We start from the raw sequence: 16,298 nt of genomic DNA, 5'->3' as shown, positions 1-16,298 counted from the left end.
AAACCCAAACAATCCCCATAAAACATTAAAAAATCACGAACAATTTAAAATCCACACAATTTTACGCGATTCCTGAGATTTTTATTGACTTTTTAATATCAATTGATTTAAAAAAAGATTCCTTTCATATTCCTCACTGCAGCGCGACGGTCGATAGAGTAGATATCGCTGTTAACACCAGTGGTAATTGGTTAATTGCTTTGGTCTACGAGGGCGGAGCACACAAATAAACGTTTTTCCACCGCGTATGCGGTTACTGTAATCCAAAAATCGCCTTTCCCCCAAAATTAATGTTAAGAACAACACACATGGTGATATTGATGAATGAGATGTGGGTGTATGTGACGTGTGGAGGGGAAACGGAGTTCATTTGGCCGGCATGTTTGATAAACCCTGGGCATTGATCATCATCATTGGTGTAGACTTCAAACTTTCAGAATTTTTTATCAACATTGCCTGGAAGGTTTGAAATTTGGGAATCTTTCCCACGCATGCACGAAGTCGGCCATATTAGATTGTTAAGGGCACGAGTCGGGACGAGGATCACCACAAACCTGGCTTACCTAACAAAACCCTTCACAAATAACGATACTATGTCGTTTCCTAAGAGTTCCTAATAAATCGAATCATATTTCACACCCGGTGCACTACCAGTCTGGGAAAACTCGATAAAATACGGTGGATCGTGAGTTGGAACTTCTCGTGGTCATTAAACGTTAAATTATATGGAAATTCATGGATTCTTGGAGACCAATTAAAAAATAATTTAAGTTAGATGGAATTTTGTTTGTTTTTAATCTAATTGTATGTAGTACATGAGTACACAAGTTCTACGCGTCTTGTATTTCTAATAAAACTGAAATGACAAAAATTGATGTCAAAAATTTGGGTGAAAGTAGAGCTATTACAGAAAATGTATTTCATTTTCAATCATTTTAATGTTAGTTATTCAATTCCTAAAATCGGATAACATGGATACGGTGGCTGAGCGAGACGTTCACCAAGCACATCAAACACTTTGTAAATTCTTTTGTTTATTTTAGCATTTTGAAAATTGTAGCACATACCTTCGCTCCACCAGCATCAAGATAAACCTACTCGTGAGAATCACACTCCTCTACCCTAAACAAGCCTATCAAACTGTTCATCAGTTCTCCAAACGGAGCACACAGCTAAACAGAAAACAATGATTGCCATCAACGACGGATTCGTCGGTCAACCGATTTATCGGCGGATTGAATAACTCTCTCGAACCAACACGCGGGAGAAATGAGTCAATGGGGCTTTGGTGTTAGCACAACGAAACAACGTTCAATTATTGCCAAGCCTGGAACGAGCAAGTTTATTTAATTAGTGAAACGTAACAGCCATGAACGTGTAGACACAGAATATACGATTTGAATTACGTGCGTAGCGGAAATGCGTATCTGCGGAAGCGACGCGTCGGTCTTTCGAGTGGTAACTGAAGCGAGATGTCTGTCGAATGATGCCAAAGTAACAGACATTCATTTTACAGCTAGTTCCCCACATTTCGTAAAATTGTTTATAACGATAAAAACTGTGATTATTTTTCTTATTGCTTCATTGTGTTCAGCTTGTTCAAAGCATAAAATATAATCCAGGAACTATATGGTAGAAACGCACCGTTTTTAAAAAGTATGCAATCATAGTTACATTGGATTTTGAGGGTTCTCAACCTTGCTCTGCGTTTTCAGTGTTGCAGTGACGTAAGAGATCTGTCGGTAAGCGATAAAGTGGTACGGCAGTTTCCTTCTTTTATCGAGTTATAGCATTTTAAAACTGCTGGTTGAGCACATTCAAAATCAAGCGAAACTTTGACTACCTTTATAAGAAAACGGTGCATTTTGAACAGATGGTTCCTTGACATCTTTTATCATAACGACAAGCTGATCATGTTGATGTAATAAAAAGTTTATCAGCAATTTTTGTCGCTATAAATAATGTGGAGAATCACCACTAGAAGTGACCATTACTTTTTTTAACACCCTACGCAGCAAGCAAGAAAAGTATTTGTCATCTTTTCGCGGAAATCTGACAACAAATTTCATTCTAATCATCAAATTTGTAATTTAAATATTGTTTTTTGATTTTTTACGTAACGTAGTTACATATTTAGCATTTTGATCTTTGCTCAAGTCAATTTTGAACCATTTTAATCTTTTTAATTTAAAAATTTTTATTTCATAAGCACAGTGTGTAGAGGCAATTATAAAAGTTTATACACACGTGTGAAACCACTTTATATTTGAAATAAAGAAACAAAAGTATTTTATATTTTGCGTACATTAATTCACTTATTCATTCCAATTGAATTTTATACAATTTCTTTAAACGACTGTATTTGCGAACAGTAAGGGTAAATTTAGAAATTTAAGTAACGAGAAAAATTTTTGAAATCACAAGTGAAACAAATTTAGATTAGAATGAATTTTGCAACTTGTTTTTTCATTGTATCGTCATTATCGATGAATGATTTCGTCAATGAAAAGAATAACAAATAATCCCTCGCACACTGTAGGTATACAGTGAGTTTAAAAAACATTCGTACCAAATAATTTTTTTATTTTCGACGAGGTTTGTGTTACAGAAAAGAATTATTAAAAAGTTCTATTTTATAATATGTAAACAATTAATTTAATTACGATTTACATTTAAAACTCTATTATTTACACCATTCTTATATAATTTGTTTTCAATAATTATAGGAATTTGAAATCTTCTGAATTTTCATTTATATAAAACACTAGTATCGCCATTTTGATAAATAATTAATGAAGTTCTTAATGACGTATTACGTTTGGAACAATATAAAGAAATTTTTTTTTTAAATAACTACGAAAAATATAAAAAATAAATTTATCTAAATGTAAGCGTAAAGAATATTTCAAGAAACAAAATTATATTTTGATAGAGAGGTTGAAATCTTGCTTTTGAATACAATTTTTTAAAAAATTACATTTGATAAAATATAGAAATCAATTTTTCTAACAATCAATGCTCAATTTCTTCGTATTTTGTTTAAACAAAAAACAATTTATCTGATTTCCGAAAGACTCTAATTACTAAATTAGTATTATTTCAATGTAAACATCAACTATTCTTTAATCAGTTCTGTTGTGGTGGAAAATTCAATTGTAATTCTAGTTTGCAGTACAATTTAAACATTTTTTCTCAGTAACACAGGCCATGAAAACAAAAAAATCACAAGGTACGTACAATCCACTATCGTCCAACCGTTCACATTCGGCTCGATCTCGATTAATCGGAGAACGATGCTCGGCAACTTCAGCTCTAGCATAAGCCCAACGAGAACAGTCACGAACTGAACAATGTCAAAGAGCAGAAAAGTTCAAAGTTACTGTGAAGTAAGTGCAAGTGAATACGGAATACAAATGCTAAACTTCGATTTGCACCTGTTTGCGCCACTTATGTTACCTTACCTCGTTCGAAACGTGAAAACTAATCAACCTCTGCTTGAGTCAATCGCTGTCGAATACCGAACTGTCGAATACGAACACAGATACACAGTATGCAACAAACCAGAATTGATAGCTTGGCCAACCGGGACTGAGAACCTTCGCAAGGCTTAGGTACTGTATGTCACGTGGATAGTCACGTGGACGATTACGTGGACCAATAGACCCACTCCCTATCGCAGCGCAGTACGCATGCGTTGGGGTGTCACGTGACCACCTCTGCGTCACGTGGCGCTGCGTGCAGGCGCCGGGGAATCGCGTGGATCAGTAGGCTCCTCCCTGCCACGTCACGCCCTACTAATTATTGCATGAAGACATGACAGATTGTTTCACGCAAGAATTCGACCCATTTACACATTTTTCCAATGTTTTCGGACCCGACTAGCCAAACTATGCATGCCTAATCGCACACTTTGACTCAAACAGAGAGACCTCTAGTCGGAATAATAAATTACGATTATGATAATTCGATTTCTAAACGTATTAACCAATATTAATTCTACCAACTACTAACAGTTCTAAGAGAGTGATTTAGTTAAATAAATTATTATTCCGACGAGATTCAGAGAGTAACTCGAAGATAGGAAACGCAACGGGATGAACAGGATAGGGAGGCGTAAAAACGCGTACCGTCCAGGTAACTGCTGTAGGCAGTGTTCCCTTTCACCATGCCGGTCTGCATCATCATCATCCCCACATCTGGAAAAATCGAGCGGTCGGCCCGGACACACGTTTGTAAATAAACACATAGGAGGTCTGGTAGTATCTAACCGGGACTGGAGTCGGGGGATCTTAGAGATAAAGTAAAAGACACTGCAAATCGTGAGATCCATCAGTCTTTCCATTTACAAGGTCGAACTTTTTTGAAAAATTCGAATTAGCAGGTGCCCTAATCGTTGCTCTAGGTCATGGTTAGTTGCGTTAAGGGCTTTCCCAATGGAGGTTAGTCTCGGACAAGCGTGTAGCGATGAGATGCTCGTCACTAACTACGCTGAGTGCAGCCACATTGACCTGGAAGCTCGTAAGTTAAGCTGCCGGGTGTCCGCTAAGTAGCCGAGAGCTAAACGCGCGCCGCGAAGCCTGTTTCCGGGGAGGGGGAAAGGGGTAACTTTGACTGCCCAGGGTTTAAGACTGTCGTGATGGGACGCGGCAGCGTTTTATCTATCGATGAGCTGGGTTCGGGTGAGCTGTGTGAGTGGATGTGTATGTAGGTGTTGTGTAGCATAGGCGGCGGACCGTTGGCCCCCGCGGAAAGTCTGTCGCGACGCCCTCGCTCATTCCGGAGCCGAATTATAGCTCTTCTTACCGTTGAAGTGGTGCGGTCACGCGAGAACCGAGCGCGTATGGGTGGAGCTAGAGCGGGGGCGGGGTGCAGAAGACGCGCGGATGTCGATTCGCGGTCGAACGGACCGGCGAAAGTCTCATCAATGACAGCTAACACGCTGAGAGTTCTCACGCGATCGAAGAAAAGTATTTCTTTTTGGGTTGATTTTTAGACAGCCACAGAAACTGGTGAGAGAAATAGAGTAAGAAAAATAGAGATAGAGAGACAGAGAGACGGAGATAGATAGATAGAAAGATAGAGAAAGATAGTACGAAGCTCTCATGCCGTCGAGGCATCAAAAATACCCGGATCGAGATATCTAAGTAGGCATGCAAGACGAGCGAGAAGGGCACACACTAGAGTGCAGGCTAAGTTCTTGATTGGCCAGGTGGACATGCGCCAACTGACTGAACTATTTTGGATTTATTACATGTCAGGTGTCATGTATTCATGTGGCACTTCGTTCTTCACGTCGATAAATTCTAGATCTTTCTCAGACAAATTAGCTGGAGTCACTTCCTTCATGAAAGTTGTAGATTTGAATATTTCAGGTCAGTGGTCAATCTTTGATCGTTATGGTCAGTGGTCAATCTTTGATCATTATGTCAGTGACCAAACTCTTATCATTCTGCTTAGTGATCAACCTTTGAATGTCTTGTTCTACAACTAATCTTTGGTCACTGACCAAACTTTGATCATTTTGGTTAGTAATCAAACCAGGATCATTGCTAATCTGGCGACAGATCAAATAATGATCCTCCCGATCAATAACCAGAAGCCTGACTGTCACGATCAGTAGTTAAACTGAAATCTTCCAGGTCAGTGATCAAACTCTGATCAGTTCAGGTCAGTGACTAAGGGTCCGAATACTATCGTCAACAACTTGAGATGTATTTAGTAACCACGTTCCAACTGTTCTAGTTAGTCATCAAATACTGAATGCACGGATCATAAAATAGAGATGTACTCATTAGAAGATCGGTAACCAAGTTCTGATTATTTTGGCCTGTAACTAGTCAGTTTAACAGTTATGATCTATGACTAAACTTTGATTGTACTGGTCAGTGACCAAACCCTGATTGTTCTAGTCAGTGACCAGGGATCAGAATGCTGTGATCAACGACTAAGGGTTTGATGGTTCTACTTTATGACCAAGCTCTGATTGTTCTGGCCAATGACCACACATTGATTGTAGTATTGATAGTTTGGTCAGCGACCAGAAATATGATCATATTGGACAGTGGCCGAGTTTCATTATTCCAATCGATGTCTTTATATCAAATAATAACGGGGAGCATGAAGAACGAAAGTGCCGAGTCAATGACGGCGCGAACGCCTCGAAAAATGTCGCTCAATGAAAATCAATGGTGCCGTGATCCATAATCATCGTGATATATCATCAACGCAATGACTGATGGTTGTAACGGTTGTTTCGCATACATGTATGCAAGATATAATGGTTAAAAAATCGAGGCATATTGTATGTACACATAAGTAAGACACAGAGAGATAGAAATATGCAAAGAGACAGAGATAGATAGACAGATAGAAAAGGTCAGAAATAGAGAAACCAGAAAGGGTTGAAGGCTGGAATTGAAAACAAATTGGAGGTTCGTGAACGATCCACCATAAATTGACAGATATTATATATATATATATATAGACAGACAGAGAGATCGTTCAGTGTTTCAAGTGGATGGGATTCGAAACGTGTGTAACTGAACAGAAAAAAGAGCAACGAGAGAGAAGAAGAGATATACACAAGAACAAAAGTTTTGAAGGAGAGAATAGTTAGCGACGGTAGTTAAAGACTAAGCGAACGAGTGTGAGACGTTACCTAAGTCCCGGCCCCAAGAGCGCTGCTGCTGCCCCACTAGATCACAATATATCACAACAGGATGGTCATAACCATGTCACTTCGTTAATCGTAGCAGTTATTTACCGCTACGGCTTCCCGTAGCGTAAGGACGTGAGGGTTTTTTGGGGGGGGGGGGGTAGGGCGAGAGAGAGAAGGGGTAAATCAGAGTTCGTTCCCGAAAACGCAAAGTAGTAAACCGCCCGCTACATCACGTTACTCTCGGAGGCTAGAATATCGATTTTTAGGGGTTCTGATATATATGTATATGTATATACACAGATATGTATATATGTATGTAAATACATATATGTATTTATATATACTTATTATATTTGGTTAGGTATTCCCGAAATAGCTGGAGGTCAATTAGTTTACAGACCCGGTAGAAACTGAACGAGAGATTGAAAATTGAAACTGTTAAGGGGTGTCACTAGACTAGAAAAACTTACAATTTTTGCACTTGCATTTCTTGATCAGAGTTTCGTCTTTTATATCCTCGTGGCATGCTTTGCAATAAAACCACGCCCTGTGAACACACAATCAATAATTGATCAGTACAGTAGTTTAATACAATCAACCCTCCTATAACACGGTTGATACGTTCAGTCTTGTATCGAATTTGTGTGAAACGAAACATAGGACTAATGTAAACCATGGGAATGTGTTCCGTGTTGTATCGAAACCGTGTTATAAGAGGGTTGAAAATCTCTAATTTTCGTGGTTTGAAATTTTGTTTATCAACTGTTATACTATTTTTTAATTAATAATAGAATTTGAATTTTTAACTTTTATTGATTTAAAATTTAAATTCTATATTGAATTAAACTATTATAATTAATATGAATAGATTGTTGACTTTAATACTTACATTCAATGTTAAACATTTAAATGATTGAAAATTAAATTTTTTAAATGCTACAATGGAATTCAATATTTTTTATAAATAATTATCATTAAAACTGTGGCACAATGTATATATATTCTGAAATTTGTCAATCATTTTTATATTTCAACGGTATTTGTAATTTAATTACTGAAAATATTACACTAGTTGTAAGACCAATATTTCTAACAATAACTTCTTGTTAAAACTGACATGTAATTTGCTTATGTCCCACAACTTAGTAGCAACTTGCACTTTTCAATAATATGTACAACTTGAATATTGTAAATTCAATATTTTCACCAATCAAGTATTAGTTAACGACTATTGATTACTTTTACAAGGTGTTTTCTAAAATGTGACGCCAACTTTAATGCCCCAAGAGTCGATGTTTCCGAGTTCGAGTTATTTTCGTACCCCATTAACATGCGTGAACAAATTACGGAATTATCCAATGTTTTTATCGAGAGACTAACGGAGCAGAATACATAGTTGGCAACATCAAGAAAGATCAAGGTTTCAATACTAAATATAGCTATTAAATTTTATATTTCAATTCAATGTTAAGTTAGATTACTAAAGTCAATATTCCAGTACAATGCTAAATTAAATCATTAAATTTAATATTGCAATTGAAAGTTAAATTGAATTATGAAAATCAATATTTCAATTCAACGTTAAATTAAATCGTTCAATTTAACGTTTATATTTCATAATAGATTAATTTATCAAATTTAATTATCACTTAAGAAATTTAATGAAAACAAAAATTTCAGTTCTCACCGCTTCACTTCGTCAGCAGATTGAGCAATGAAGAATCCCTGAGTATTTGCAATGATCTTGGCACCACGTGGATTGATCGAGATCTTGCTGTCACCACCTCCTTCGCCCTTTATCTCGATCGCCAGCAGCAACAGCTTCAGTTTCGTGAAGCACAACCTAGGACGAGTGATCGCATAGTATTCGGCACTACATTGCAGCGTTTTGCTTCAACATCGTTACTCACATTCACGAATCAAAGGACATTTATTCGGAAATTATTACGTATTTGAAGCGAGTGCTCGACAAATATTAAAGAACAGTTTCGGGCAACCACAGTCAGTGTAAAAAGTATTCGTATACCCTTTGAAAACGAATAACTTTTCCAAAATAGGACCAAACGGCTTGAGTTTTTCTTTTTTTCTCTTTCGATATTAGAAAAAATAATCTACCAAATAATGCGTAAATATCCTTTTTAGAAATTGCTATCGGTCGCAATTGCGAAGAACAATTTCGATGGAACTTAAAATTTTCATTACAGGTACAGATAAAAAACTTAAAAATTGTGACCTTGAATTTTTTCTTCGCAATTGCAACCAATAGCAATTCTTTTTTAAATTATTTAGTCATTGGTTAATAAAATACTTCTTCTAATATCTCAGAAACTGAGAGCCGTTTGGTCCACATTTGAAAAAGTTATTCGTTTTAAAAGAGTGTACGAATACTTTTTACACTGACTGTATGTAGAACAGGATCCATCCCATTAATGACCTGAACATGGTGTTAAAAATGTTTATGCATACATACTGGTTGTCTCATTTGAATAAATCATCTTGAATATATACGAAACTGTTGATGATATACAAAAATATTTTAAACAAAAGGGGCATAGCTATAAAGGACTCAGAAACCGACATAAGTATTTTTTCAAGTAGAATGGTATGCTTTGTAATGCAACAGTCGATGGAGCTTGAAATTCCCTACAAAAAGAGTACAAAGTCACTTATGTCAAAAAGCCATTACTTTTCAATATTAATTTTAATTTTAATTATTTTCATATAATCGAAAAGGGAAATGCGACATTTTACTGGTTCTAAGCCATGAATGACAGTTGACCTTTACATGACCTCTACGCTTTAACTCCCCCAAAAATTACTTATATCAAAGCATCTACCGCTTGAAAACATTGAACTTTTATTTAAAACATTTTTCGATATCATCAACAGTTTCATAAATATTCATAATAATGAATTTACTTCGAGTGGCCTTGAAAAAATACTTCAACGTTATTGAAATCGTTGGGTTGGATACTACTCTATCACCCAAGTTTGTAACGATAGCTGTTGACTCGAAAGCGTGTAAGTTTCGACGATAATTAATATAATAATTAATAATAAGTATAAGCTAATTATTATGTAAATTGGTTCGATTTTGTATTAATAAGCTATGGGATCGTGATCTGTGATTTACGAGAGCGTATACTGTCTGTAATACGTCCGAAACCAAAAGCGAGTATGTTCGTTCCTTTCTATTACGTAATTTTTTACAATCAAGTGTAACATACATACGTATACATACATAACATCAAATGAATTCATTTTTCCATGCATATTTGTGTGATTCGACAACATTTGAAGTGGGAAATAGTATGAGAAAAAGCCGTTAGATTAGTAATTGTAACTAAAAATATATTTATAATATTCTTTTAATCAAAATCTTAATTATAAATATATTTATAATCAATCTACGAATATGTATGTATATGCAATCTACGAAGATACAGGTATTAATATTTTTAGTACGTTAGGACCAATACTTACACTCATGTAATGACATTACATTTTTGGATGAAAATAATCTTTGCCTTTGCTTTTTAGAACAAAAAAAGAGCATGACGATATCCTTATTTTTAAGAGTAATATGTCAATATCAATAAATATCTTCGAAAATGTATATTTTTCAAATAAAAATATCTGTTCCACTGACAAACCTTGATCGAATCATACAGACTACTATAATTAATTTAAGCGTGCGCAATACCAAAAACATTTAAAGAGTACACTTAGTATGATTCCATTAAAAGTGATGAAGGAACTCGGGTAACAAAAAATTTCAGCATTTTGTGTTTTAGAAAATTTTCCCCCCTCCAAGAATAATAATTAATGGCATTGGTTTATCGAATATTTATTTAAAATATCTATTGTACGGATACTTATATATTTAAAATATTCTTTAAAATATTCTAGTCTATAATACCAGTTAAAATTGATCCCTAATTATAACAAGTATATCACAAAATGCCAAATGCAATAAATCCCAATATACACATTATAAAAAATTCTCTACTGAATCGAGTTCCATCGTAAATAAGAAATATTAGTAGCACAAAATGGAGGTGTGACTACAAGTATATAAAAAACACTACACATAATAGTTAACAAACATGGACATAGGATATTCGTGGGAGTAGCGAAGCGGGAGATTTTGCATAACAGAATCGTCAGTGCCCAATAATTCCGTTCATGCTAAAGATTGTCGAAATTTGGTGCTATGCTAACGCTAGTCCTACGCCAGTTCAGAATTCGAGGGAAAGATCGACACACTAACAAAATCTGTGAATCATTTCCAAAAGAGAACGCGGCGACAGCTGCAGGCACATAATAATTAATAAAGAGGGCTAACGAGCAAGGAGTCCTACTGAACGGTGGCCACTATCCAACGTGTCGAAAATCAATAAACAATACTGTACAACAAATTTTTACTTCTCGAATTTCTACCATTGAATAGACGCGTCTGATAGATTTTCGAGCGCTGAACACGATTTCGTAAATTTTTTCCGGTTCTAATGTGCAGCTTTCGAAAAAATCAATTTCAAAGACGAGACGCACATTATTATCAATTTTGAACACGTTTTGTGCTTGAACAGTAATAACTATGAAGTTGTGATTTACAATATAATATTCTGTGAACTCTCCTGAGTATAATGACATAGTTTAATGTTGCAATTCTTCATCGTTTAAAAATTTGTAAATATTGTTAAAACACGACAAAAAATGTACCTTAAAATCCCACAATGATAGGTTTCGCAGTTTCGTGGTAAAAAATTCTTGAACCAGAGCTAAAATATCTAATCGTAAGGAAAATATCTTTTTCGGTCTAATATTTTTTCTAAACATATTTCCGTATTAATAATTTAACGCTAAACTATGCTGTCTTATTCGGAAGAGATCACAGAATACTTCTGTATAAATTAAAACCGCATAATTATTACTGTGAAAGCATAAAATTCGTTCGAAGTTGGCGTTTTGTCTTAAACATCGATTTCTTGAAAAATTGCACATCAGAAGTGGAAAATAATTGACAGATTTTAATTCAGCCCACGAAAATCTTCCAGAGACATCTGCTGACGGTAGAAATTAAAGCGTATGTTGAACAGTGCAATTAATCGAAGAAACGATCTACCCCTACGTAATTAAATAGCAGTGCTGGGTAATCCAGAATGAAAGAACGGTGCGCTTGCGTAATTCAATGGTCAAAATAGCTTGCGCCAATGCGGTGGATATCGAAAACTTTTTCGCTCGCCAGTCAAATTCGGAAGAAACAAATAGATTCGTTGGAGCTGCAACGATCTTGGAGAATCTGTCTAAAAAACTTCTGGATTCGCAACTTATCCAAACACTTTACACTCGTCAACTACTCAGCGTTGACTTCTGACATGTTCAACATATTTTTTTTTTTAATCAAAAGAAAGTTCAAAATTAACATCATTTTGATTCATCATCAATCAACCCAATTATAATCAACGCAATTTTCGAGGTGCTTTCCAAGAAAAAGAATATTTTTCGATGCTTAGCAGCTATTCGAAAATTTTGAAAACATTATGACACCAACACAGCTGTTTACGGTCACTATTTTGCTTTTTGTTTCGTGTGATCCGCTTGCATGGGAGTCGAGAAAAACGTTCACAAAATTGCCATAAGTTTTATTGTTGTTTTCTGGGGTTCCGACGTTGTGTACAGTGAATTCTCGATATATGTCTTGCCAGCGTCAAGTATCGTCCAGGAGACATACCCGAGCCCGTGTTATGTTTACACTCGAGCTTCGTGGCTCCTCACGGGTTATACCCCGCGGTAGTAGGGATAATTTCGCGACATTTATGATCCAGGTCTTGGCGACATATATAGAGAAATCATAGTATTGCCATTTTTGTTTAAACTTTCTCTTGATACTCACTGTATACGGTCGTTTGATTGTTAGTAGTACTTTCTAGTTTATTGTTGTTTTCGTATTTTTTGAAGATTTGTTTGTTTAAACAGTTCAGAACTTGATAATGCCCAGCATTGACAGATATAGTAGTGCATGCAATAATTACGGTGCAGAAATCAAGTCGAAGAGGGCGTCTATGTTAAAGTAGCAAAACAGACGTCTCTAAGGACTCCAAAAACGGTCATTCAATTCTAATTAATCGTTTCCTAATGAATTGTATCAGCTTGCGTTTGATAAAGATTAACATTCTTGAAATCGAATTTTCCGAATATGTAAACGCGTATAGTGACGGATAAAAATCGAAAACTGAATCAGTGCTGAACTCATCATTGATTAATACTATCGTACAGTAATACTTAATTATTTGTAAATATAATTATTGGGTTAAGTTTTGAATCTACAATAATAACTAAATACAATTTTTTTATAAAATTTTATGGATGTTTTATGATATCTATTTTCATTTAACATCGACTATCTTTCACTCAAAGCGAAAATCGATAAAAATATTTCAACATACCGAAATAGAACACGGCTCTTGAATTGTTAATTACGCCGACGGCGAAAGATGATTTCAGTGAATGTATTTAACGACTTAACCCAACAATTACAAACCTAAACTTACGCCATACCGAAAAATCATTATTTGAAAAAGCCTATCAGAAAGAAAGAAATCAAATTTCTATACGAATATCATTTATTCTTAATAATCGAATATAGATATTTGTCAAATGGCTAAGAAATTTTATTACTAAACTGATAAAACGATGTAATTGTAGGATAATTACTCGCGATGGCAAACTCACCTAACAATATTTCCATATTATTTTTATAATTGATGTAATTAACTGGATATAATTAAAATTTCACATAATTATGTAAAGAGCAGCAGGCATGCGTGTACAATGAACACTTTTCGTCGATAGTAGGTGACGAACACTGACGATGACGAGGAGAAAACGGAAAAGGAAATTCGTTTGCCGAGTATCCTTGTTGAATATTTTTGGAAAAATCGAAAAAAAGGAACACTCTGAACCACGTTCGAAAATGCCGCCCCCATAATTTATCATTGTCCGGTGTTGCACAATGCCGTAAAGACGTCGGTACAAAAATACATGACACGTTTTTGGAGGAGGCATGCAGATTTCATCGATCCCTTTCAATCCGTTGCTAATTAAATGGAGATGCAATCCAGTACAGAACGTGGATTTGTTGCGCATCTATTATCAGGTCGAAATTAACCTTTCAGTAATCCAATTATTTTTAAATTGTTCTTGAATTCATTAACTACCGTAACATTCGAAACTATTTTTCAATGCTAATTTTACTCGATGTGATTTACAAATTTCATTAAATTTTGTTAAAAACTATTTTTCAATTTTATTAAATTTATTTTAATCATTACAAGCTATTTTCACATTTTATTATATTTATTCCAATCATTATAAGCTACTTTTCAATTTTATTAAATTTATTTCATTTATTATACACTATTTTTCTATTTTATTAAATATATTATGTAAGCTCCCTTTAATATTATTATATTTATTTGAAATTGTTTTTCAATTTTATTATTTCAATACTACCCTTCAAATCGATTACATTTATGTTTATTCAATATTATTTTACAATTTCGATCAATTTATTGCAATCGGATTATCAATTTAGATTTATTAAAATATTCAAAACATTTTTTCAATTTGGTTAGATTTGTTGAAATCCGATTTTGTACAATTTGCTAACAAACAATTTCTAAATTTTACAACGTTGAGATCTGCATGCGTCCCGCTATATCTACTTCTATGTAGCAAAAAAATATTGGTTTATAACCCAGCAGAGTCGACTGAAAAAGCAAAGAGTTTATTAAAAAAACTGAAAACAAACGTCACTAGTAAAACGTCGATAATAATGTGTAGTAGAAAAATCTCATAGTACATTCAAAATACCAAAGTTCCAAAATTACCAAAAGTATAAAAAAGAATCCAAAACTACTCTAACTAACAATAGAGTCTGGTAAGAGAAGGAACGTTCAAAAAGGAGTAAAAGAAAAAAACCGAGGCACGAGTGTATGTACACGCCTCATAACGATGTGAGAAATTGAGAAAAGACTCAAAAAAATAAAAATCGATAAAACGTGTGCTGGTCCCAAGTAGTATTTATGTTGATAGAGACAAAAAATCATCTTTCGTGTTCCCCTTGTGTATTTTGGTTTGTGTCACGTGGTCTGTTCAAATCTGTGATGCAGCACAGGTCAAAAGTATAAAACCATTTTTAATATTTAATTTTTAAATACTTGATTCCATAGACTATACATTTTATAGAATTGAGCTGAAAATAGCCTTTCATTCGATTGAATATTTATATTTGTATATAACAGATGTATTTACAGTACATTGTATACCGTATGTATTGCTTAAAAACCTTTTGAATAAAAATTTTAAGTACTGAAAAGTCTTTTAATTTCAACTACAATCGCGTTCATATCGATTAATTGTAATTATAACATTTTATATTATATTTAACATATTTCTTTATGTACAAAATGTAACTTAATATGATGTATTACATTAAATATAATCATCTACATAAATATTGTATTTAATGTAATATTGTAACATATTTTCCCAAATAGGAAACTATAGTTACAGTTATAAATTATATTATATCATTTGTATTATACATATACATTTTAAAAATGCAACTAAACTATAATAATCTACGCATGTATGTTCAAAAATAAAGATATCAAAGTTTCATTTTGTATATAATAAAAATCATTCAACTGGTCCGCAACTTCTAACCTGTGTCACTGTTGTAATGTACACTATTCCCTCCTTAGCGTCTCACTTTCATCCCCACCACCACAGAGCTCCAATAGTGCCCTACTACGGCACGTGTTACGAACCGATCGACCAGCCAATAAGAAACAGTGTGCACTGCTCGGTAACGTGTTGGTTACCTCGAGTCGCGCTACGTTAAGGAGGGAAAACCGTCCAAACGTTCCTGCACAGTGTTTCCGGGTATATATGTCTGCATGTCAGTGTGTACATTGTCAAAAACTGTCAATACGATGTTATTGAAAAATTGGCAAGTGTGGCAACCAATGGCAGCGAGGACTTACTCGCTGGCTTGGGGAAATGTCATCCCGGTAAAGGACGGGGAGAGTGTTTCCGTGTACATCTCGCAGCCCGTGCCCTGCAGGTAATCATTCTGCCACGCCTGAGTATCCGGCGACTGAAACACCAACCAATCGGGCCGTACATCATCAAACCTTCCAACACTGGCGGTCGTATTCAATGAAATTGGCACGGTTCCTCCGTATGGTCGCGCCAATGACAAATCGGAAACATTTCTGCAAGCATGGGCAAAGAGCGCTGTTTGGCCCCGGGGCGCCCTTGGCCCTCGGGAGCACTCTCAGCGCCAGGAAGCGCTCTGAATTTCCCCTGGGATTACTTTACTTCCTCCATAAGTGGGCGTGGCAGCGATACTCTTGACATTGTCCATGCCTGCTATAGGATGTGCCATCTAATATTTTCATCCAAAATATAGCAATTTGATTTTCCTAAAAATATTGTCCACAAAAATCGTGAATTCTTATATAGGTCAGTGTATAACAATGGTACTAATATATTCACAACCTTATTTTTTTAATATAAAAAGTATATTTTGTTTATTTAAACATGAAATCTTTGTAAATTTTGTTTTATTGAT

General features: G+C 35.0%; 1 protein-coding gene across 37 annotated transcripts in view; it reads right to left on the bottom strand.

Moving 5' to 3' along the window:
- The window catches only part of Slo (calcium-activated potassium channel slo), a 152,704-nt gene that overhangs the window by 34,587 nt on the left and 101,819 nt on the right, over positions 1 to 16,298 (bottom strand). For 18 of the 37 annotated variants that reach the window (XM_076796119.1, XM_076796117.1, XM_076796123.1 and 15 more), the window contains exons 11-13: positions 15,709 to 15,821; positions 8,346 to 8,501; positions 7,129 to 7,205 (exon numbers count right to left, since the gene is read on the bottom strand). In XM_076796119.1, the coding sequence (XP_076652234.1) occupies positions 7,129 to 7,205; positions 8,346 to 8,501; positions 15,709 to 15,821 (346 nt within the window). Of the gene's footprint in view, positions 1 to 4,127; positions 4,197 to 6,658; positions 6,695 to 7,128; positions 7,206 to 8,345; positions 8,502 to 15,708; positions 15,822 to 16,298 lie in introns of all 37 variants that reach the window. The other 19 variants (XM_076796155.1, XM_076796127.1, XM_076796154.1 and 16 more) reach the window with 4 other exon arrangements.

Source organism: Halictus rubicundus, chromosome 11 (genome assembly GCF_050948215.1).
Source record: "Halictus rubicundus isolate RS-2024b chromosome 11, iyHalRubi1_principal, whole genome shotgun sequence".
Lineage (NCBI taxonomy): Eukaryota > Metazoa > Arthropoda > Insecta > Hymenoptera > Halictidae > Halictus > Halictus rubicundus.
Note: the sequence above shows the minus strand (reverse complement) of the source record. Positions and strands in the feature narration are given on the sequence as shown.